We start from the raw sequence: 21,328 nt of genomic DNA on the forward strand, positions 1-21,328 counted from the left end.
GCTACACATGGAATAAACAAACATACAATCAATAATACAGTAGAAAAAGTCTATATACAACATGTGCAAATGAGGTAGGATAAGGGAGGTAAGGCAATAAATAGACCATGGTGGCGAAGTCATTACAATATAGCAATTAAACACTGGAGTGGTGGAATGTGCAGAAGATGAATGTCCAAGTAACAGGGCAGACGTTTTTTAGAATCTCAGAATGTAGCTTTGTGTTTCCAAACTCTCACTGGGTATAGAAATGTGTGAGTACAAGATGTGCTCGATAGAGCCAAACGTATTAGACTTGTATGGGATGGTGTGATACTCATTGTGTGATTGACTCTCTCCGCGAACAGCTAGCTAGTATAATATCCTACTATACAGCAGCTGAAGAATCTAACACTGTAAAAGTGAGAAAAAAATCGATAATGTAATAGTGTCTGGTTGAAAATACAAGCTACACAGGACATTCCAATCAGCAGGTTTCGCATGGGTGGAGTTTGGTTTGCCTGGTCACATCACCATGTGGTAAAAGTTAATAGACCAATAACAAAGAGTTTGAAACCTCTGCCAATAACAACACATTTCAGTTTACATATCCCTCCCATTAGGCCCCTCCGCTCTGGTGGATTGATTCACATGTTGAGTCCCTCCAGGATTTGTTGAGATATTTGCTGGCAAAAAATGCTTTGTTTTTCTGGGGGAATTCTGACTTTTTCCCTGGCAATATGATTTTGTCCAATTTGTCTCAAATGCGCTTACGAGGGTCACGGGGAAAAGTTTGTAGAAGTGTGGCTTGATTAAACCATATAATACGCTATTATGTGCGGTGATTGGTTGAAATTGCTAGCGCTCCTTTTGTACTGCGGTGATGGGTCAGTCATTCGATAATTGCGATGTCTTGACTGTCCCCAATGTTGCCTGCATGTGCCTGGAGTCAAAACGACCCGAGACCGCTTGAAGGAAACAGACAATTGAGCAGTATCTGAAAAAGCGTGACCCCAAGTTTCAGATTGTCTTATAGCCCCTACTGTGTGGCATGAGGTTGCGAGAACATTTCCCCCTCTATTTTTGGGATATGTCAACGACCTGCTTTGAATTCTTTGAATTCATTGAATCCATTCTCAGAGAACACGGATACGTATAACACGTAGCTTCATGTCTGATTCGTAATTGGATCATATCCTATCTAAATAATATGTACTATTGAAACGGACATCCACCAGGCACCAGACAGCATTCATTTTCACAGTGCATTAGCCTACGCTCGGACACCGGGGTTTATCTTGGACTAGCACACTCTGGAGATGTCTTTTTTTGGGATTACTCGTGGTGAGAGGCGCTCCCATCGAGCGCGACCTGGCTGGTGAATTGTTCAATTTCTTTCGCTACGGGTTAACTGAAACTCAATGGCTTCGTCTCGTAAACTGGGTCGGCGGAGAAATGTCACTACCTGGCCAAGAATGTCTTCAACTTTCTGGGCTGCGGTGCTACTGACCAGTCTGCTCATAATATACTGCGGTAAGGAATGGACAGTTTCAGTAGGTTATAACTGCGCACTTGCCGGTGTTGCTGCTTTAAGTGTGTTTTTATGGGATTTATGTCGATAATGGTTTTTGATTGGCTGATTATTGCCTTGGATAGAATGTATGCAGATTGTGTATGTTAACAATTTAATTGGTAGAGATGAAGATTGAATGTCTTCAACACTGCAACATAAGCTCAATGGAAACATGTGTAGAGTTGCAGACAATTAGCTTAACAACAGCAGCATTTTCTCTACGCTAATGGACTATATTATAGTTTACACTTCCTCATGAAAAAAACGCTTTTTCCCCCCGTTTATTTTCTTGTTAGCGTATGATGAGGGTCGCCGGTTTGCCTGGGCGGGCGTCCCTGGTCAAGAAAAGTTTGAAAACTCCTGGACTTTCGTCGTTTGCTGTCCGCAGCACTAGTACTGAAAGGTGCCCTGCGGAAAATTCTCCCCACGTCCATACCTGATTTACATTGTCAGCACCAGCTCACGATTCCTCCTGTTCAGCTGAGCGTGCAGTGTTTAGGAACAGCAGACACTCAAATACAATTCGTTGTCACGCATCCTTCCTGCAACAAAACGATTAACTTTGTTGTAAAAGTAATAAACCATATAGTGCGCCATGAAGGAGTATACCCAGCGCGATACGTGCTGTAGTCCTATACAAATTGATAGCCTGTACGCAGTGGTTTTGAAATGTCACCGTTTTTTACTTTGCGAAAATTCTGACTATGGTAAGCAAACTGAAGAAAAGTGTATGTTGGTATGTCCTAAGACAGAAATATACTTCCAAAATGTGGGTCTCCTCCAACCTCTCTCTCTGGCCTTTCAAATCAATTCAAGGTCAGGGCTCTGTGCAGGCTTGTCAAGTTCTTCCACACCGATCTCGACAAACCATTTGTGCATGGAACTTGCTTTGTGCACAGGGGCTTTGTCATGCTGAAACAGGAAAGGACCGGCTCCCGAGTTGCACAGCGGTCGAAGGCACTGCCTCTCAGTGCTAGAGGCGTCACTACAGACCCTGGTTCGATTCCAGACTGTATCACAACCGGACTTGATTGGAAGTCCCATAGGACGGAGCACAATTGGCCTAGCATCATCCGGGTTAGGGTTTGGCCGGGGTAGGCCGTCATTACAAATAATAATTTGTTCTTAACTGACTTGCCTAGTTAAATAAGTTAAATAAAAATAGTCTAGAATCTAATTGTATGCTGTAGCGTTAACATTTCCCTTTACTAGAACTAAGGGGTCTAGCCAGAACCATGAAGAACAGCACCTGACCATTATTCCTCCTTCACCAAACTTTATAGTTGCCACTATGCATTCGGGCAGGCAGTGTTTTTTTCCTGCCATCCTCCAAGTCCAGATTTGTCTGTTGGACTGTTAGATGGTGAAGCGTGATTCATCACTCCAGAGAACGCGTTTCCACTGCTCCAACGCTTGGAATTGCGCATGGTGATCTTAGGGTGCTCGGCCATGAAAACCCATTTCATGAAGCTCCCGATGGACAGTTCTTGTTGCTTCCAGAGGCAGTTTGGAACTCGGTAGTGAGTGTTGCAAACGAGGACAGACAATTTTTTACACACATCAGCAGTCGGCAATCCCGTTCTGTGAGTCTTTTGTTTAGAGATGTATCTACAGTGGGGCAAACAAGTATTTAGTCAGCCACCAATTGAAAGTTCTCCCACTTAAAAAGATGAGAGGCCTGTCATTTTCATCATAGCTTCAACTATGACAGACAACATGAGAAGAAACATTTTCAGAAAATCACATTGTACGATTCTTTATTAATTTATTTGCAAATTATGGTGGAAAATAAGTATTTGGTCAATAATTAAAGTTTATCTCAATATTTTGTTATATACCCTTTTGTTGGCAATGACAGAGGTCAAATGTTTTCTGTAAGTCTTCACAGGGTTTTCACACACTGTTGCTGGTATTTTGGCCCATTCCTCCATGCAGATCTCCACTAGAGCAGTGATGTTTTGGGGCTGTTGCTGGGCAACACGGACTTTCAACTCCCTCCAAAGATTTTCTATGGGGTTGAGATCTGGAGACTGGCTAGGCCACTCCAGGACCTTGAAATGCTTCTTACGAAGCCACTCCTTCGTTGCCCGGGCGGTGTGTTTGGGATCATTGTCATGCTGAAACACCCAGCCACGTTTCATCTTCAATGCCCTTGCTGATGGAAGGAGGTTTTCACTCAAAATCTCACGATGCATGGCCCCATTCATTCTTTCCTTTACACAAGTTTTTACCAAAAAGTTATATTTTGGTTTCATCTGACCATACGACATTCTCCCAAGCTTCTTCTGGATCATCCAAATGCTCTCTAGCAAACTTCAGACGGGCCTGGACATGTACTGGCTTAAGCAGGGGGACACGTCTGGCACTGCACGATTTGAGTCCCTGGCGGCGTAGTGTATTACTGATGGTAGGCTTTGTTACTTTGCTCTCTGCAGGTCATTCACTAGGTCCCCCCGTGTGGTTCTGGGATTTTTGCTTACCGTTCTTGTGATCATTTTGACCCCATGGGGTGAGATCCTGCGTGGAGCCCCAGCTCAAGGGAGATTATCAGTGCTCTTGTATGTCTTCCATTTCCTAATAATTGCTCCCACAGTTGATTTCTTCAAACCAAGTTGCTTACCTATTGCAGAGTCAGTCTTCCCAGCCTGGTGCAGGTCTACAATTTAGTTTCTGGTGTCCTTTGACACCTCTTTGGTCTTTGGCCATAGTGGAGTTTGGAGTGTGACTGTTTGAGGTTGTAGACAGGTGTCTTTTATACTGGTATAACAAGTTCAAACAGGTGCCATTAATACAGGTAACGTGTGGAGGACAGAGGAGCCTCTTAAAGAAGAAGTTACAGGTCTGTGAGAGCCAGAAATCTTGCTTGTTTGTAGGTGACCAAATACTTATTTTCCACCATAATTTGCAAATAAATTCATTAAAAATCCTACAATGTGATTTTCTGGATTTTTTTTCTTCTCATTTTGTCTGTCATAGTTGAAGTGTACCTATGATGAAAAGTACAGGCCTCATCTTTTTAAGTGGGAGAACTTGCACAATTGGTGGCTGACTAAATACTTTTTTTGCCCCACTGTAGCTAGCTAAACAATGAACCATAATTCCAACCCATACAGTACAAACGGATTGTTATAGCTGGCCACCATGCATGAAATGATGTGGTATGAATCTGCAGGTAGCTAAAGCTAACCAACTAGTTTCAATGTTAGCTAGCTAACTTTAGGTTATTACTAGCAATGCAAATAGTTTCTACTACACAGATCATGCACATAACGACAGCTAGTGTGCCAGCAAGCTAACATTTGCTAGCTATCTAAAAGTACGCTTTAACTTGCAATGAAAACAACCTTCTGACAAAATTAGAAATGTATAATATCTGAAAATGTAGCTAGACTCATACTGTATACATGGATGAACGCTTCATGGCAGACTGGGACCACTTCAGCTAAGTAAGACATCCTGTGTCGCTTCCGTTTTGTTTGTAGCTACAGCTTGTTTGGCCCATTGTGTCAAGTCGCTCCGGTTCACACTGACAAAGTGCTGAAAGTAGTCCACAACTTTTTCCACTGATCTTTGTCGATAGCTTCTGCTAAATTCAGGGCAGCAATGTTGTTGAGAGCAGTAGCAACAATTTTGCAGTTCTCCATGGCTAACCAATCTGAACAGACCAATCATGGCAGACCATTCTGAACTCATCGCTTGGCATGTCCAGCCCATTATCTCACTCATGGCTAATGGGAAGGTTCCTAACTTTTTTTTCCATGGCTAATCCAACTAGGCTCATAATTTAGCTATTTTATTTGTATTTACGGATGGCATACAAGTATGGTATTAAGGTACATGAAAGTTCACATGTTCCCAAAGACATTTCTGCCCCAAAACTTTTTTGTTTTGCCTCACCTGTGAAGTAGTGTTGTGCGACATATGCCTAGCTTCCTGAAATGGGTCACATATGGTCATCCATTTGGCAGGAGGTTAGAAAGTACAGCTTAGTTTCCACCACATCTCTCTCTCGCTTTCTCTTTTTCTCTTCTCTCTCTGAATTCTGTTAGTTGCACACCTTCTCTTGTCCTTGTGTTTTTTTCCAGTGGGAATTGGAGGTCTTGATGCCTCACTTCACAGCAAAAAAGGAGAACACAAGTCAATATCACAGGATGGTGGTACCAGGCAGTCATTTTAGGGACTGTAACTGGATTTATTTTTGTAAAACATAATGCAGCATTTTTCCATTAGGCACCAATGCCGCAACACCACAGTGTAGTATCAATGTGTTGTCCATGCACAAGGAATAGGAAATCAGTGTTGTCCATGCACAAGGAATAGGAAATCAGTGGAATTGTTTGATTGACATTGGTTTGTATTCAGTATGGCCCTTAGATCTTGATTGGTATTTTGGGGCTATGGCTTTGATTAGGAAGGAATCCAGTGGATTTGACCCTCCCATTTTAATACACAATCAATAATGTATTGGTCAAAACACAGGGGCTTCTCTACCTATTCAGGCCGCTGGCCTTAGGCGGATATACACAAACCTTGATGTATGTAAAATTGATGGCACCTTTAACAAGACTCTGAGAAAATTATGTTTGTGGGTTATGTTAGTTATGCAAGAATATTGAAGAGTTATTTCCAAAACACTATATCCACCAATCTTTCACATTTGTGTTTTTTCATCAGAAATGATTGCTTATGGGTAGGGTTGGTCCTGTAAGTCACTCTGGATAAGAGCGTCTGCTGAATTAATGAAATGTAATGTTTCTGGGAATTTTGAAACCCTACTCACCTTCATGTTTGTAAAATACTGTATGACTGTTCTCTGATTTTTTTTAATAAGAGAACGTTTTTTTTTGCTAGCAATGATCAACAACCAATTTGGCAGAGCTGTAATAGGCCTGGGCGATTTGGCCAAAACATAATATCGTAGTATTACATTTGTTTTGATGGTTTGACGGTATTTTATGTTTTGAAATAATACAAATTCAAAATTTGCTTTATGAGTAGGGCATGACCCTAGGGGGTAACACATACAATATAAATATAAAAGGATGTGGACACTGCTATTTCAGCCACACCCGTTGATGACCGAGGTATAAAATCGAGCACACAGCCATGCAATCTCCACAGACAAACATTGGCAGTAGAATGGTCTTACTGAACAGCTCAGTAACTTTCAATGTGGCACCGTCATTGGATGCCACTTTTCCAAATCGTCAGTTAATCAAATTGCCCTGCTAGAGCTGCCCCGGTCAACTGTAAGTGCTATTATTGTGACGTGGAAACGTATTGGAGCAACAACGACTCAGCCACGAAGTGGTAGGTCACACAAGCTCACAGAATAGGACCGCCAAGTGCTGAAGTGCGTAGTGTGTAAAAATCGTCTGTCCTTGATTACAACACTCACTACCGAGTTCCAAACTGCCTCTGGAAGCAATGTCATGACAATAACTGTTAATCGGGAGCTTGGGTTTCCATGGCCGAGCAGCTGCACACAAGCCTAAGATCACCATGCGCAATGCCAAGCGTCGGCTGGAGTGGTGTAAAGCTCGCCGCCATTGGATTCTGGAGCAGTGGAAACGCGTTCTCTAGAGTGATGAATCACGCTTCACCATCTGACAGTTTGACAGACGAATCTGGTTTTGGCGGATGCCAGGAGAACGCTACCTGCCTAAATGCATAGTGCCAACTGTAAAGTTTGGTGGAGGATAAATAATTGTCTGGGACTGTTTTTCATGGTTCGACTCCTGAGTGACGCAGCGGTCTAAGGCACTGCATCTTTGCAAGAGGTGCCACTGCAGTCCCTGGTTTGAATCCAGGCTGCATCACACCCGGCTGTGATTGGGAGTCCCATAGGGTGGCGCATAATTGCCCCGGCGTCGTCTGGGTTTGGCTGGGGTTTGTTCTTAATTGACTTGCCTAGTTAAATAAAAAATACATTTTAAAAAGTAGCGAAGTAAACTATAAAATGGACGTTACACACGGCATATCACATTTAACGATCCAAACTTTCAAAAACTGTTATAGAAGATAAAGTAAATGCCCAAACCAGTCAGTGCATCAATACCAGTATATCATAAAATACCGTATACCGCCCAGACCTAACATGTATTGACTCAGGGGGTTGAATACTTATGTAATCAAGTTATATGAGGGGGGTTTTCTCATAAATTCTAACATCTGTAAAAAAAGATATGTTCCACTTTGACATTACAAAGTATTTTGTGTAGACGGTTGACAAAAAATGACAGTTCAATCTTTTTGAATCCCACTTTGTAACACAACAAAATGTGGAAAGAGTAAAGTGGTTTGATCACTGTATAGCGATTTGGAATGAAACTCTTGATATCAAGAATATCAATGGAAGCTACCCACATTGCCAGACTACCGCCAGCCTGATAACGCTGTACCTTATACCCTGTGGTATATGCTGTCAGCGCAGTAAATGGGGAGAGTGAAAGGGCTGTTAGGTTCTGTTAGGTTGGTGGGTCAAAATTGATAGGTGTATGTGGATCATTTTCTGAAAGCAAAAAAAGCTGCCTGAAAGCAAAAGCGCCTGTGCTCTGTTTGAGATGATTTTAGCCACTACTCCCTAAATGGCACTGAAAATAATCTCATCCATGAGACCTGTCATTATGGAGCAAGACCACACACACACTCCACCTCTTCCCCCTACAATGCATTTCCTTGTTACTCATTCTTTTTGCTCTGAAAAGCATTGGGAGGACTGGCAGCTTGTTAGTGAGAAGGGTTGCATTGATTTTAGTGACTCATGCAGTAGATGTGTCCTGATATCAGTTTACTACGTTCCTGGCTTTCAGAACCTCAGTCAATTTGGAGTTGTGTGTGTGTGCGTGTACACTGGTAGGTCTGCATAGCTCCCTTCTGTCTCTCTCCCTCTTTCTCGCTACCTCTCACACACACACACACACACACACACACACACACACACACACACACACACACACACACACACACACACACACACAGAGGAGCAGAGTAAGACAGCGAGTGGGAGAGAATGTGATTAGAAAGTAGATGAGTCTAATCTAATTACAAAGTCATTTGCATGAATGGTGTCAGGCTAAGGTCGCAGCTGTCCTTATTAGGTCTTGAGTGTGATGTGACAATGGCCACGGATTAAGAATATTAGATTTTAAACATTAGACAAGCTTGGCATTGTGGCCTTCTATTGTGTGCTGGCTCCCTCCCCTGGTTGCTACCTGTCATGCAATCTTATTATTCCATTGTGTTCTAATCAATCATGTTAGCGGCACTGGGGGACCTGCATTTGTTTTAGATTCGGAACCTGATGACGTCGGATAAGGCAGTTCTGTCATAAATCTAGCTTTTCTGCAGGACATATTTCTACATTGGGACCCACAATGAATGGAAATTGAAACCCATATGGCTTATATGTTGCTCTGGCTTTATGACATCATTGTGTTATAATTTCTGTCCTTATCCTGCCACATGCCTAGCACTGAATTAGTCCCAATTAGAGTCCCAATACTCTAAAATGGCTTGCTTAATTGACTTTATTTCTCAGTTCAGTCAGTTACTTCCATGCGGGCGCAATCTCATTGGTTCTCTGAAATCAGAGAAAAAAGCTCTCACCATACAATGATCATGAGCCCCATGAGGAAATGAAACAGGATGTACAGAATCACCATCGTCAGGCAGGGGCGTCACCTGAGTTTCATAACATTCTGGGCTCAGCCCTGAAGACCAGGGGCTGAGAGGCTCGTGTTGTGACACAACACAATCCACAGCATTTTATAAAAAGAAGCTATTGATACTCTGTGGCTAAATTATGCTCTCTGGTGTAGTATTTTCAATGATTTAACTAATTCCTGTACAGACAAGAGAAGATTAATTATATAATTTGGCAAATGTATTTCAATTTATCTGCAGCACTTCCAGCACCCCTTCCTGCTGCTACGTTTTTGTCCATGCTCTGTGCTCTCCCCAAGGCCAAATAATCAACACTTCTCTTTACTAACTCAATGGATTGTATTCAGTAACCCTATATGAGGCTATCTATCAGCAAGTAGCCTTTAGAGTAAATTCAGTAAGTCAATGAACACATCTGATTATAATTGTGGATGACTTCGGGAGTTTCACATAACTAGGAGTCTATGAACTAACTAAGCGGCACATTCAGTTGACAAAAACATGTTTTTTTTACTTAATTGCAGCAGCGCAAAAGATTCAGGGCTGACCAAAAATAATTCGGGGCAGAGCCAGGTCCTGGTGACATGTTGGATTGTTTTTATTTCACACCTGGCAAAGGGCTGGAAAATGGCAATAATATATGTGACTTGTTTCCTGAAACTAGGCATATGTTGCGCTTCAATATTTCACAGGAGAGCCATTTGAACGTAAACCTTTTTGTTTGTTGTCTAAATGCATTTCTTTTTGGCAGAAATGCCTTTTGGAACATGTGAACTTTCATGTGCCTTAATAACAAATGTGTATGCCATCTGTAAATACGAATACATTAATACATTATGAGCCTAGTTGGTTTAGCCACAGAAAAAAACAGGAACCTTCCCCCTAGCCATGATTGGCTGAGATAATGAGTGGGCTCGACATGCCAAGAGATGAGTTCGGATTGGTCTGCTACGTAGCACGCTACTGTATATATTATGAGCTGGTCAGTATGTGTAGGGAATCTTTTCTAACGCAGCTTTTTTGAAAGATATCACGTAGTAAAACTGCAACAGTGTTGCTCTCCACTATCTGGAGGACCATGTTTTGAAATCAGTGGAATTAGTATGATAGCTAAGGAGATGGAGAAAATTCTGCCGTTGGATTGCAAAAATGCAAAGAGAGAACACACAGAAGGCTATTGTATAAAACACCTGTCTCCACATTACATCTTCAAACTAAAGGCAACCATGGCATCCGTGACAGAGAGGGAGAAGTGTCCATCCATGTATATGGGCAAGATAGTCTAGCTAGCTACATTTTCAGAAATTACACATTTCTAATTTTGTCATGAAGTCATTTTCATTTCATGTTATAGCATACTCTTAGCTATCTAGCTAGCATTAGCAGGCTGGCTCACTAGCTAACGTTATATGTATGAACTGTGAAGTAATGTTATTCCTATGTCAGAGTCATTTGTATTGCTAGTTATAGCCTAATGTTAGCTAGCTAGCTAACATTGAACCTGTTTGGTTAGCTAACTGCAAATTCATGCAGGGTAGTAAGGTTATGAGTTGGGATTATGGTTCATTGTTTAGCTAGCTATCTACATGTCTAAACAAAAAACTCCACTATGCAAGTAACCATTTCAATAAAATGTTCATGATGTCACTGCGACAACTGTCGATAGACAGCTTGTAAATTCGCTCTGGCTGTCTACTCCAATTTCAGAGCACTCTCATCTGAGTGTGCCAGAGCGCACAATAACTGACGAATTTAAGAACGCTTAACACCCGTTGAATATGGCCGGTGTCAGTAAACGTTGGCAAAAAAGCATAATTAAATTGTTGCCAACTGCACAGTTTGTCACCTACGCTCTGGATAACATAAAAGCAGCATAACCAGCTCTGCTAGGGCCGGTAAAATGGTCAGAGTGAGCTGTTCTCTCATTTGTCTGGAAGTCGCTAGCAAGCTAGCCAACGATAGCCAGTTAGCTTGGGTGTTTGACGGCTGTTGTTAGGGTCAGAACGCTCGGATTGAGCCTAGTCCTCAGCCAGAGCGTCCAGAGTGAGCTCTGAACGCTCCAAGAGCAAAACGCTCTGAATTGACCAACGGACAATCTGACAACGCTAGAGCACACTGAGCGCACTCTGGCACTCCAGATTGAATTTACAAACACACCCGTAGTGTAAACCAGTCTTTAGTCTTGAAATCTTTGTTTGTTTAGTACATGGCCTCACATGTGAATCCTTGAAGAGATGGGTGGGGCTAAGGCTAAGAAGGTGTGAACGATGCTGAATGGGTGGAAACAAAGAAGAACTCTCCAGTAGGTTTACCAAAATATTCAAGGGCCATTTTTTCAAAAGTGAGGTTACAAGTTTATCAACTTTCAAAGCAGAATTACTTTCCCATTGTTCCTCAGCTGTAGTGTATGATATACCATTTTCTAGCTCTGAGTCTCTACTTTTATCCAATGTAAAAACACAATTTCAAGTTTTGCTACGACAGATCGAACCGGTTGGTCACATATGAGTGTAGTGCAAATGGTCCTTTCTCTAGCTAATTAGTCTCGCCCATTCAGACACAAAGGCAGTGTCCACATCAAAGTTATTGATGTTCATCCTTAACCTCCTAAACTCTTACACTTTGACCTCCGAGGCATGATCATAATGTTCCTTTGGGCAGGATGAGGATGCAGCCGAGTTTTTAAATTATGTTTTATCAGTTAGGAACACTTTTTGGCTGAAGATGTAATTTTTAGAACAAACTGTTCTCTTTTCCACCGAGAGGTGCAACATTTCACTGGCAGAATGTTAACTGAAACTGGGGAAAATGGAATGTGAAAAACACTTGGTTGTGTTCCATATAGAGTCTAAATGTCCTGGTGTGATTGTTATTGCGTGAGTGTTATTGAGCATTTTCAGGATGGTTGAACATCATTGTCGTCTGTGCATGTGTAGGCATGGCTTAGTCAAACCTGCGTTGGCCAAGAGCTGAATGGATACCCGGACCCGAGACAACCTTGCACTAAATCAAATCTTCCAGATGTATCACTCAATTAGCACACCACCCAGTATATTTATTTATTTATTTTGTTTGATTGCTTCCTTTTCAGTGTGTCACCCTGATTACTTTGAGGAACACCACAGGGATGCGTTTGATTATGTTCCCTGGCAGACCATCCATCTATGGACTGGGGTAAACAAAAGAGCAATAACAACTCAACAAAGATAAGATTTGATTTATTCCTGTTCCATTTTATCACTAGACTTTACAATTACCTCAAGCCATTATATTTTAGAAGTTATTGTTGGTCCCCTATATACGTTATCTTTTGCTGATTTTGCTGACAGTTTGTTTGCAGGCTGTGCAGATTCACAGTCATATTTTCAGGTCCCCGAGACATCAGAATGAGGCATGCTCAAGTAGGGTTGGGGTCAATGCCATCTGAACTTAATTCACTGAGTGGAAGTCACAAATTGGATTGAAACATCATTCATGATTAAGAAGATGAATGGTTACACTACTTATCGCAAGCTAGTATTAAGGGACATCCTCTCCCTGAAGCTGATGCCTGATGTTATGTTATTTATACCACAGCATTGTTGAATACTTGTTTCTGGTGGGTTGGAAGTGCATTCAGTGCATGATGAACATACATTTCTCCGGTCCCTACTGTCATGACTGTCCTGACCAGGTCAGGTTACAGGAGACAACAACTCTACAGATTATCTCTCAACCCCAACAGAGGAGGAGATATCTAGGAGTCTGAAGATGTGGGGGGGGGGTTTATGATCCCTCACGCCCCTGGTAAATCTCAGGCCACATACCTATTCCTTTGTCTTGTTACTATGAAGAACCAGCCTTAGAACATTAAACATTAAATAAAGGGACTTTGGAACAATGGTTTCCGTCAGCCACAATGGTGGTCATGACGATAGATGGAATAAGAAAATGTATTTAATTTTTGTTTTGTTATTAACCAGTTAGAGCTCTAGGGGCGCTATTTCATTTTTGGATAAGCGCGATATTTTGTCACGAAAAGATGCTCGACTATGCATATTCTTGACAGTTTTGGAAAGAATCTGTTTCAGAATCTGCAAAGATTTTGTCTGTAAGTGCCCCAGAACTCATTCTACAGGCGAAACCAAGATGATGCATCACCCAGGAATTAGCAGAATTTCTGAAGCTCTGTTTTCCATTCTCTCCTTATATGGCTGTGATTGCGCAACGAATGAGCCTACACTTTCTGTCGTTCGCCCAAGGTCTTAGCAGCATTGTGACGTATTTGTAGGCATATCATTGGAAGATTGGCCATAAGAGACTACATTTTCCAGAGGTCCGCCCGGTGTCCTTTGTCTAAATTTGTGCGTAATCTTCAGGTGCGGGCATTTTCTCCTGGGATTCAGGAGAGAAAGCATGTGTCCAAGAACGATGTATCAATGAAGAGATATGTGAAAAACACCTTGAGGATTGATTCTAAACAACGTTTGCCATGTTTTCAGTCGATATTATGGAGTTAATTTGGAAAAAAGTTTGCGTTTTGAGGACTGAATTTATGGATTTTGTTTTGGTAGCCAAATGTGATGTATAAAACGGAGCTATTTCTAATACACAAGGAATCTTTTTGGAAAAACTGAGCATCTGCTATCTAACTGAGAGTATCCTCATTGAAAACATCAGAAGTTCTTCAAAGGTAAATGATTTTATTTGAAGGCTTTTATGTTTTTGTTAATGTTGCGTGCTGGATGCTAACGCTAATGCTAACGCTAAATGCTAACGCGAAATGCTAACTCTAGCTAGCTACTTTTACACAAATTATTGTTTTCCTATGGTTGAGAAGCATATTTTGAAAATCTGAGATGACAGTGTTGTTTACAAAAGGCTAAGCTTGAGAGATGGCATATTTATTTCATTTCATTTGCGATTTTCATAAATAGTTAACGTTGTGTTATGCTAATGAGCTTGCTGATAGATTTACACAATCCTGGATACAGGGGTTTTTTCATAGCTAAACGTGACGCAGAAAACGGAGCGATTTGTCCTAAACAAATAATCTTTCAGGAAAAACTGAACATTTGCTATCTGAGAGTCTCCTCATTGAAAACATCTGAAGTTCTTCAAAGGTAAATGATTTTTTTGAATGCTTTTCTGTTTTTTTGTGTAAATGTTGCCAGCTGAATGCTAATGCTAAATGCTACGTTAGCCATCAATACTGTTACACAAATGCTTGTTTTGCAATGGTTGAGAAGCATATTTTGAAAATCTGAGATGACAGTGTTGTTAACAAAAGGCTAAGCTTGAGAGCTAGCATATTTATTTCATTTCATTTGCGATTTTCATGAATAGTTAACGTTGCGTTATGGTAATGAGCTTGAGTCTGTATTCACGAACCCGGATCCGGGATGGGGAGATCAGAAAGGTTAAAGGTTAATAGATGACGATATTACGAAAACATTGTAATGTGAAGAGTTTTCCTAGTATATGTTTGATGTTTATACATTGGGATATTTTCCATACAAAGTACAATCAAAGAGCATGTTTTGGGGAAGATGAAATGTTGGGGAAGATGAAATGTTAAGTTGTCTAAAATTGGATTTGAATAAAATCTAGACCTTGCCTCATTAACTTGGTACGCCCAGAGAATTGCCCTAAAGGTGGTTACGCCCACTTCTGACCCAAGGGTATAAAACCTGTGAGTATAGAATTTACAGGGAGACTGTTACCCAAGCTGCAGCAAGGTCTAAAAAGTCAACGAACCCAGAACGCAACGCAAGTTTGAAGACCAAGAAAATCCTTTTCTACCGAAGCTACGGATGAGTAGCTGTGTCTAAGCGGGTGAATTCAAGTCGAACCACCTAGCCTCCATCTCCCATCGAATCGTGGTATCTAAAGGGTTTCATTCCTATGCTGTGAGCTCTGAGCTACAGAGCTGTCTGTCCTCAGAAGACCCCTTTTAGAGCAATGGTTGAGGGAACAGACTCCTAAGCCAAAAGTTCACTGACATCGGGAGGACGCTCAGAGAGGTGCGCCGGAGTAGTGCGTCATCGAACAGCTGAAGGCCTACGCAGAGAATCCTCATCATCCCCACGTAATTACATCATTATATTCTGACCCATAAGAGTGGCAGTTTGGGGCAAGGCTAGGGTTAGAATAGCATAGCTGAGAAATTCACCCAAATGTATATTTCTCTCGTGTACTTTCTTTTTTCTCTCTCTCTTTGAAATCCCCATTTTGGGTAACATGCGCCATAGTGTGTTGGCCCGTTATACTAAGTTCTAATCAATAGCCTATAATGTGTTTTGTCTATGTGTATCTTTTATCATCATTTTAGCTTTTTAGTAAATAAATATTAAACTAAGATTGGTGTGGTACGAACTCATTGGTGAGACCCGGGTCCGTGCAGATTCACAGACTATACGACGTTCAGAACGAGATAGAGAATACTGGTTAATTAGCGGCTGTTGTAAAATCGATATTCTGATATTCTTTGAGTTAATTTGGGAAATAGAAACTCAATAAAAACTAGTTTTCCCATGGTGCCCCAGGTTAATGAGTTAATAATTGCTTGATTCAGTTAATCACGCAATTAGAAACTTGTAATCATTCGTCACATTAAACAGTCGTCACATTAACTAATACAACGTCACGACACTACTGTTGCAGTCTGAGGTCTTGAACGCTCTGGAGCAGATTTTCATCAAGGATCTCTATACTTTGCTCCGTTCATCTTTCCCTCGACCCTAACTAGTCTCCCAGTCCCTGCTGAAAAACATCCCCACGGCATGATGCTGCCACCACTATGCTTCACCTTAGGGATAGTGCCAGGTTTCCTCCAGACATGACGCTTAGCATTCAGGCCAAAGAGTTCAATCTTGGTTTCATCAGACCAGAGAATCTTGTTTCTCATGGCCTGATTGGTGGAGTGCTGGCAAGATGGTTGTCCTTCTGGAAGGTTCCCCCATCTCCACAGAGGAACTCTGGACCTCTGACAGAGTGACCATCGAGGTATTGATCACTTACCTGACCAAGGCCCTTCTCCACCAATTGCTCAGTTTGGCAGCCAACTCTAGGAAGAAGATTGGTGGTTCCAAACTTCTTCCAGAATGATGGAGGCCTCTGTGACCTTCAATGCTGCAGACATTTTTTGGTCTTGGAGGTCTACGGACAATTCTTTCGACGTCATGTCTTGGTTTTTGCTCTGACTTGCACTGGTAACTGTAGGACATTTATATAGACAGGTGTGTGCCTTTCCAAATCATGTCCAATCAATTAAATTTATCACAGGTGGACTCCAATCAAGTTGTAGAATCATCTCAAGGGTGATCAATTGAAACCGGATGCACCTGAGCTGAATATCGAGTTTCATAGCAAAGGACGTATCCAACGTATCCATGGCAAAGGACGTTACTACAATGTATCCAATTGACCACTAGAGACATTCTTCAAAGGACAAAGGACTTGGTTGGGCAACACTGCCTTCCATCTACAACCTACCTACTGAAGCACAGCTCAGAGTAAATATTTATTTCATTTTCCTTTTCCAAATGGGCGGTAATTTAGAATGCATAAGATACTGTATTTACGATAACACAGCTTCGCCTTTGTTCCTGTCTTCCCGCTCTTTCACTCAACCCAGCCCCTTTTCCTTTGTGTAACAAGCAGTCATATCTGTTCCGCCCGCTAGGGACATTTTCCTTTGACATAATTAAATCATAACTTGATTACAAATTATGTGTATGTGTGATTCTGTGTGATTAGTTAGGTATTTAGTAAATTAATAATTAAACCCAATTTTGTATGGCTGATTCAACTTGTTAGCCAGGGTTCGTGCAGATAAAATAACAACTTAAAAACATTTTTTTTACAACTTTCAGATGAGGTGACCAAATACTTATTTTCCACCATAATTTGCAAATAAATTCATTAAAAATACTACAATGTGATTTTCTGGATTTTCTCATTTTGTCTGTCATAGTTGAAGTGTACCTATGATGAAAATTACAGGCCTCTCTCATCTTTTTAAGTTGGAGAACTTGCACAATTGGTGGCTGACTAAATACTATTTTGCCCCACTGTATATCCACCAAGACAATTGGTTTTTCAGTAGGACCGATTGGAAAAATGGCTACCTCTGTATTTTACGCGAGAATCACTCTGAGAGCCATCAGGAGACCACTTACACAATGTAGCCGCTTACAGGTATTCTTCAACATAAAGGCGTAAAACTACGTCACAATGCTGTAGACACCTTGGGGAATACGTAGAAAAAGTAATCTGGTTGATAGCCGATTCACTGCTCAATAGGGACGCATTGGAACGCAGAGCTTTCAAAACATGAGGCACTTCCAGATTGGATTTTTCTCAGGCTTTCGCCTGCAATATCACTTCTGTTATACTCACAGACAATATTTTTTACAGTTTTGGAAACTTTAGAGTGTTTTCTATCCTAAGCTGTCAATTATATGCATATTCTAGCATCTTGTCCTGACAAAATATCCCAATTACTTTGGGAACGTTATTTTTCCAAAAATGAAAATACTGCCCCCTAGGCACAAGAGGATAATGTGCAAGCTATCAAAGGAGGTGGTCACCACTCCTCTGCTAATTAGTGAACCTCCACCCATAAAAGGATTGATCTCTGACCTCAGCAGCGATACCAACCCTAATTATGCCATTAGCGAAAAAAACAGCCGATATTGCGAAGGCGCTCCAAAACCAACCATCAAACACAGGCTTTGTGATGGTTCTCCCCACTTTTGCACTGATGTATCGCCATAAAAATGTGGCATCGGTCCAATACCACAGTTCACAGCTGAAGCACGTGCCAGATATGGCTAACATGAGGGGACAGGTGGAGAGAATTGAGCAACTATTGACAAAATCAAGAAACGAAAATGCTAGTCAAGGAACTGTGTTTGAAATCTGAACAATTAAAAGTAATTGCAAATACTTATGACGATGAACGAGCACAAACTCTTCAACAAACATTTTCTCCAGGAACAACTCGATTTAGCCAAAAGTAAATACGATGTTGTCCACTCCAAACTAGATACATCTGAGTTATCTACAAACAGGAGCGCGCAATTTGATAACATGCAGGCAGTTTTGTTGAACATTACTCAGAGTAACACGGTTCTACTCAAAATTCTGCAGACCAAAGACAATCAATTGATGAACACAATGACTAAGTTGGATGACAAATCAGCAGAACTCATTGAAGTCGCTGACCAAATGAATGATGAGAGTACTCGGGTGATGAAGATGGAAATCTTGATTTCTAAGCAAGTGGAAGAAATCTCCTCACTGAATCTCTCCCTCTGTACTCAAGACCTCTATCTGCAAACCATGACAGATAAGTTTGAGACCGAAAGGAGCAAGTGCGACACTCACGTGTCCAGAATCAGTACTCTAAGCGCTCAAGTGGACTCTGCAATGCAGCAGAATACCACCCTTAGGTACCATCTGGAGGAAATCCAGAATGGTCAGGCTCTACAGCGTGACTACCAATCCAAGCAACCGGAGCCCTGTACTCACAGGAGTAAAGACGACAGGTTTCAGACCTTGCCTCCATTAAGTGTCCTTCAATCTTCTCCTCTTGGCCATTCGGCACGGAGTAATATGGCGCCTCTTGGCCAACAAAGCCAAAGCTTGGCTCCTCCTCTTGGCCTTTCGGCCCCACTTTCCCCACAGGATGAAGCCAAGCCAACCCTCTCCGACTGCTTGACGCGGAATACCTTGACAAACTCGTCAAGAATTACCCCACCTTTGACCCCGTTCCAGGTCAGCCAAACGATACTGAGACATTCCTAGCTGAAATAGAGGACGCGTTGGATGGCTACCCGAATGCTACGGGTTCTGACAGGGTTTACCTGTTGAAGCAAACGTTGAATAGACACGTGACAAGGTTCATTCGCCTACAACAGCAACACGTGCTAAATGACTACGCTAAATTTGCCACAGCTTCTAAATTAGAAAACACGATAGCTCACTGGCTAACACGGTCATACAAGCTCGGAACGAACACCCACAAGCTTACTATCATAGGCTTCGTTCAGCTTACTTTGGCCTACTCACTGAAACAGGCATGGAAGACCAGTTACCATTTAAACAAATGTTCCTATCGAACATGTATCCTACCTTCATTACCTACTTGGGCCCTGCAGCCCACATAGGCAAGCCAATCTTACAACTCAGAGAGCTTGCAAGCACAGCTTTTGAGGCATCAAAAGCTTGCAACGCTAAGAGCCCTGAGCATTATCAGGTATTGGAGCGTTAAGAGATGACGCACAACAAACAGTTTCTACCACGAAACCATGATTCCAATAACCTCCGCGGTCTAAATAACTGTAAAGTCAAAACGACTCCCGCTACAATCGACCTGTTCACTACGTTCCTGCACCCAACCCACACAAAGTGTCAGAGCACAAGAGTAACAAAGGGTTGAAGGATGATCAAAACGTAGACCAATGTTCTCCAGAAGTTCCACTACGTGAAGAACTAAAGCGAGAAACATTTGAGAAAAGGGTAAAAGATAAGTCACAAGGACTAGACGGGGAATTACCGGACACCAGGTCCGCAGGAATTAACACCCATAGCAAGGACGATAAAAATTCAAATCTCTCCCGCTCTCACTCAAGACCCTATCCAGGGCCCGTTTGATCAATATAGACTGAAGAAAAAGGTCAAACACTTTGTTAAAGCCAAGCCCACTCAAAATCTGAAAAGTCGATCTGCTTCCACCTTGAACAGAATTGACACATCACGTTGTTGCGAACGACCACTCCACTTTGTGGGGAATATGTCCTCTAAACACGAATCGAAACGCCCATACCTGGAAACAGGCCTGGAGGACTGCTTAACTTGTCATGCGCTAACTGATTCGGGTGCGACAATATCACTCATCTCTCAAACATTGTTTGATGATCTAAAAAGGGCTTTGAAGCCAACTAAACGTTGGTTAAAAGTGGAAAGATGCCAGACTACACTTCGAGGGGTCACTCAGACTACCTCGCCACTCACACTGAGAGTCATGCTGAAACTACACTTCCAAGACTCGTTCACCCTGTGTATGTTACCAGCCTCGAAACTGTACCCCTGCTACTTGGAGCAGACTTGAAGGATCGGTTACTCTCATTGATGGATTGGAAAACCAACCAGGTATGTTCACAGGCTACAGTGCCTTCTCCACCGACCACACTGTCTTCCCCTAACGCTAGCTGCAACGCAGTCATTCACGAGGGGTATCTGTCGAAAGCACCCCTTGGGAAAAAGACGTTTAGAAAACACTTGGTGCAGAATCCGATCCAAGGAGATATTACGATATCTCGACACATTCCATCAGCCAATCTGATTGACAATTCTTGTCATGATTTCGAGCCAGCTTTCTCTTTGAATTAGCAACTTCCCTCCTCCTTGCAGTCGTGCAATATGATAGTTGAGATGAACTTCTCTTGCCCTTCGGACACTTCCTCAAGCACTGCGGCCGTCTCAGCAAGAAAAACATTGATGCGCAGAGTATACTCTGCTTCCGATGACACACCTTCCGCTTTGTGGGGGACAGTCAACCCTGACAATGACACTACTGGCGTCAGTCCTGCAACTGACCCGATGACTCCCACTGGTGAAACACTTTGCAATGTCACAGACCGGTATCCTCGTCTCAGTTTGCAGGTACTGAAAAGGTTGCCACACGTGGACGCGGTGGTGACTGACAGATTTCGACAGCCACTGAGGGTGTTGAAGCACAAACACCAGGAGATTTGGTTGCAAGGTTACAGCCACTCTCATAATAACGCGGACACTGACAACTCGTACATAGGGTCCAAACTTTTCATTTGTGCCTCGGATAGCAACACCACCCGCTGGTGGGGGGATCCCGAGACACAAAGGGGGGAATAGTAGCCCAGACCCATGATGAGCCTTATCGAGGCCGGTGGGGGGGGTCGAGACTACGGACAACACCGTACGAGGCCGCCAGAGCATAAATCAAATCTAGTTGTAAACTCCCCTTTGAGAACAGTGAGGAGCAGACAGGCACCTAGACAGGATTATCTTAGAACACATCTAAGATAGTACTGAGGTGTACCACACTGGTCATAAAGGAAGTCCAGTGGACTTCGGCACGTAGAAAGT

General features: G+C 42.2%; 1 protein-coding gene across 2 annotated transcripts in view; it reads left to right on the forward strand.

Annotated features, from left to right (window-relative positions):
* The first annotated feature begins 647 nt into the window (after nucleotides 1–647).
* LOC110521323 (chemokine-like protein TAFA-5) overlaps nucleotides 648–21,328 on the forward strand; it is a 113,054-nt gene continuing 92,373 nt past the window's right edge. For both annotated transcript variants that reach the window (XR_005040867.1, XM_036968676.1), the window contains exon 1: nucleotides 648–1,512. Coding sequence is in view for 1 of the 2 variants with exons in the window: in XM_036968676.1 (XP_036824571.1) it covers nucleotides 1,401–1,512 (112 nt within the window). In the remaining variant the exon portion in view is untranslated. The remainder of the gene's footprint in view (nucleotides 1,513–21,328) is intronic.

The sequence above is a fragment of the Oncorhynchus mykiss genome, chromosome 30 (assembly GCF_013265735.2).
Source record: "Oncorhynchus mykiss isolate Arlee chromosome 30, USDA_OmykA_1.1, whole genome shotgun sequence".
NCBI classification, from domain to species: Eukaryota; Metazoa; Chordata; class Actinopteri; order Salmoniformes; family Salmonidae; genus Oncorhynchus; species Oncorhynchus mykiss.